A 3,337-nucleotide genomic window follows, 5' to 3' on the forward strand; every position below is an offset into this window, starting at 1 on the left:
TAACGAGCTAGGTCAAAGCCCAGGACTCCCAGCTCTGCCCCTGGCTCCCCCGGCCCCGCGACAGGCCAGCGCCGGTGTTCAGCCGGGGTGTGTGGTTTCGTGAACATGGGGGCGTCCTCCCCAGCCGGGACCCCGGCGGCCGCGGCCGGACTGCGCAGCGCGGCGGGAGGGACAAGCAGTCGGCCCAGATCGAGCTCGGAACCAAAGCGTCCTGGGCCGGCGGCTCCGCGGCGGGTTTCCGGGGGCACCGGGCGGGCGGAAAGCGGAAGCGGAAGCGGGCGCGGCGGGCTCGGACCGCGGAGACCATGCTGAGCGGGGCGCGCTGCAGACTCGCCTCTGCGCTGCCGGCCGCCTTCGCCCGAAGGTGCCTGCGCGCGGCCGGGTGGCGGGCGTCGGCGGACCCGAGCGGCAGAGCGAAGGAGCCGCCCCGCGCCTTCGACCCGGCGCTGCTGGAGTTCCTCGTGTGCCCGCTGTCCAAGAAGCCGCTCAGGTGCGTCGGGCCCCATGGCGGAAGGGCCAGGAGGAGGCCGAGGAGCCGGGTCCCACGCCGCGCGGTGCGGTCGCCGGCCAGCGGGCGCTCGGTGCGGGCCCCGCCCCCAACCGGGGCACCCACCCCACGCCCACCCCTACCCCGCACCCCGGCTCGCGGTGACCCCGCGGGCCTGGACGTTTGTATGGTTCTGACGGGCCGGCACTTGTATGCACCCATTGGGATTCAGGACAAGGACATTCAAATTTTTAAGCCAAGATGACGACAAATATTTCAGTAGCCTTCAGATTCTTATGAAAGTGCCCTCAAAAACAGCTGACATGGCCGGGCGTGATGGCAATTGCTTGTAATCCCAGCATTTGGGAGGCTGAGACAGGGGGATCGCGGTTTGAGAACAGCCTCAGCTACTCAGTGAGGCCCTCTGCAATTCAGTGAGACCCTGTTTCAAAATAAAGAATAAAAAATAGAGCTGGGGTGTAACTTAAAGGTAGAATGCCCCTGGGTTCAATCCCCAGTACCCGCCCCCCCCAAAAAAAAAAACAAAACAAAAAACAAAAACAGCTGACAGTCTTAAGCATTTAGGCTAAGTGCTGTGCCCTTTGGCTCTTAGGGGCCAGGTGGTTTTAAACTAGTTATTGGCAAAACTGTATGGTTCTAGGCTACTAAAACAATATCGACACAGTATTACAAATGGCTTAAACACCTGCATGTTATCAGTGGTTTTATCTTTGGGTGGTGGATTGCTAGCAATTTTTATTTTCAATTTTTTCCCATAATGAACATATTATCAAGTTTTCTTAAACTTTGAAATTCCCATTTGATTACTTTTTGCCCATTTGTATAGCTCACTGCAGACTTGTTTTCCAAAGTTTCCTCATTTCTGCCCAGTCATTTTCTCAAGTTTTTATTTTTCATATTTTGATTTTTCATTGGTTTTCTTCTAATGGATCATCAAATTTATCTTTAGCATTTACTCTAAAAGAAGGAAGCTAAGTTTTTCTCTAGTTTTTGTTCCAGTACTAAATTTAACCAGGGTGGTTTTGGGGGTTGACCACAGTAGTGAAGGAATATTTGGATAAAAGAGGGAGATCTTTTTTGACTGGTATAGAAAAGAGATGAATCTTGGGAATAAAGTGTAAAGGGTAATGCTAGAGGTAATAACTCTAATGGAAACAATAAAAGATTCAAGAGAGCCAGGCTGTCATGATGCATACTTGAATCCTAGTACTTGGGAGGCTGACACAGGAGGATCGCAGGTTCGAGGACAGTAAGACTCTCATCAACCTAGATAGACCTTGTTTCCAAAGAAATAAAATAGAGCTGAGGTTGTAGCTCAGAAGTAGAAAGCACCCGGGTTTAACCCCCAGTACCACACATGCACACAATATTCTAAAAGAATTTTCTAAGAGAAATGGTTGAATTTGGCTATTACTACATTTAGAATTAAGACAACTGTGTATCAAGAATTAGCTAAGCCTGGCGTGGTGGCGCACGCTTGTAATCCCCGCACTTGGGAGGCTGAGACAGAAGGATTGCTCAGGTTCGAAGCCAGCCTCAGCTCCTTAGTGAGGTTCTCAGCAACTTAGTGAGACCCTGTTAAAATATTAAAAAAAAAAAAATGGGTCTAGGAATATAGCCCAGAGGTAACAAGCCCCTCGGTTCTACCCCCAGTACCACCAAAAAAAAAAAAAAAAAAAAAAGAGCTAAAGGGTTGTGGTTGTGTTTATTGAATGTCAAGCTCTCCAAGCATTTTGTTGTCCACATTTCATTTTGTTTTCTCTCTCTCGCTCTCTCTCTTAGATATGAAGCTTCAACAAATGAATTGATTAATGAAGAGTTGGGAATAGCCTATCCGATCATTGATGGGATTCCTAATATGATACCACAGGCAGCTAGGACAACACACCAAAATAAGAAAGAAGACGTTGAGCAGCACTAGCTCATAATTAAAAACAAAACTGAATTTTCTCAATACTGTATACCTTTTAAAACAGTGTGGCGGGTAATAATTGGGGAAGAAGAATGTTTCTGTCTTTGCCTACAATGACTGTTCTTATTCCACTGATCTCCTTAGCAGGCCTGTTCTATTCTGCCTCTGTGGAAGAAAACTTCCCACAGGGCTGCACTAGCACAGCTAGCCTTTGCTTTTACAGTCTGCTCTTACCAATTACCATACCAGTCTATGTGTTCTTCCACCTGTGGACTTGGATGGGTATTAAACTCTTCAGGCATAATTAATGCACCCACAGGATGGTAAATTTGTGAGAGCACATATGCATCTATCTCTGAAAGCTCAACTAGGTGTAAATACTGGAGACCCATTTAGTTTGCAAGAAAGTTGCTTTACCTTCTCTTGGGCTTGGGACTATGGGAAGCTTAAGCTGCAGAAACTTCTTTGATTGTATTAAGTTCTTCCCTTATTTTTTGAAGATTCTGACTTGTAACTGTTGTATCAGAAGAAACTTCAACAACATATCTGATGAAGATTAATACCCCTAATCATCATCTGAAGACTGTTATCCTATTAATCTAAAAGTTTAGTCATTTAAAATTTTGTTTAGCATCAGGTTCAATGGTAAAACTGCATGTTAGGGGTGACTCAACACCAAAGGAGCTATCGTAGAGGAGTTGTAGAAAAACTGAACTAGTGTGATATAAAACAATGGAAATTTTATGTACTTAAAAAAAAAATTCTAAGTTTGTAAAATTACCTTCATTTCTTTGGCATCAGATGCTTACATTAATAATAAAATGTTAACAGTTTCCCACTTAAAAAGCAGGTTTTTTTTTGGTTTGGGTTTGTTGTTTTTTTGTTTTGTTTGCAGTACTGGGGATAGGACCCAGGTG

General features: G+C 46.2%; 2 protein-coding genes across 2 annotated transcripts; both read left to right on the forward strand.

Moving 5' to 3' along the window:
* Positions 1–305: 305 nt before the first annotated feature.
* Positions 306–2,429, forward strand: PYURF (PIGY upstream open reading frame; the record flags this gene model as incomplete). The annotated part of the gene is made up of 2 exons (XM_080697903.1): positions 306–490; positions 2,291–2,429. The coding sequence occupies 2 exons, from the start codon at positions 306–308 to the stop codon at positions 2,427–2,429; spliced, it is 324 nt and encodes a 107-aa protein (XP_080554029.1).
* Positions 2,430–2,512: 83 nt separating this feature from the next.
* Positions 2,513–2,728, forward strand: PIGY (phosphatidylinositol glycan anchor biosynthesis class Y; the record flags this gene model as incomplete). The annotated part of the gene is made up of 1 exon (XM_080697949.1): positions 2,513–2,728. One exon carries the CDS (start codon positions 2,513–2,515, stop codon positions 2,726–2,728), a length of 216 nt encoding a protein of 71 aa, XP_080554075.1.
* Positions 2,729–3,337: the final 609 nt, after the last annotated feature.

This window comes from Muscardinus avellanarius (genome assembly GCF_963383645.1).
Source record: "Muscardinus avellanarius genome assembly, chromosome: 6".
Taxonomy (NCBI): Eukaryota; Metazoa; Chordata; class Mammalia; order Rodentia; family Gliridae; genus Muscardinus; species Muscardinus avellanarius.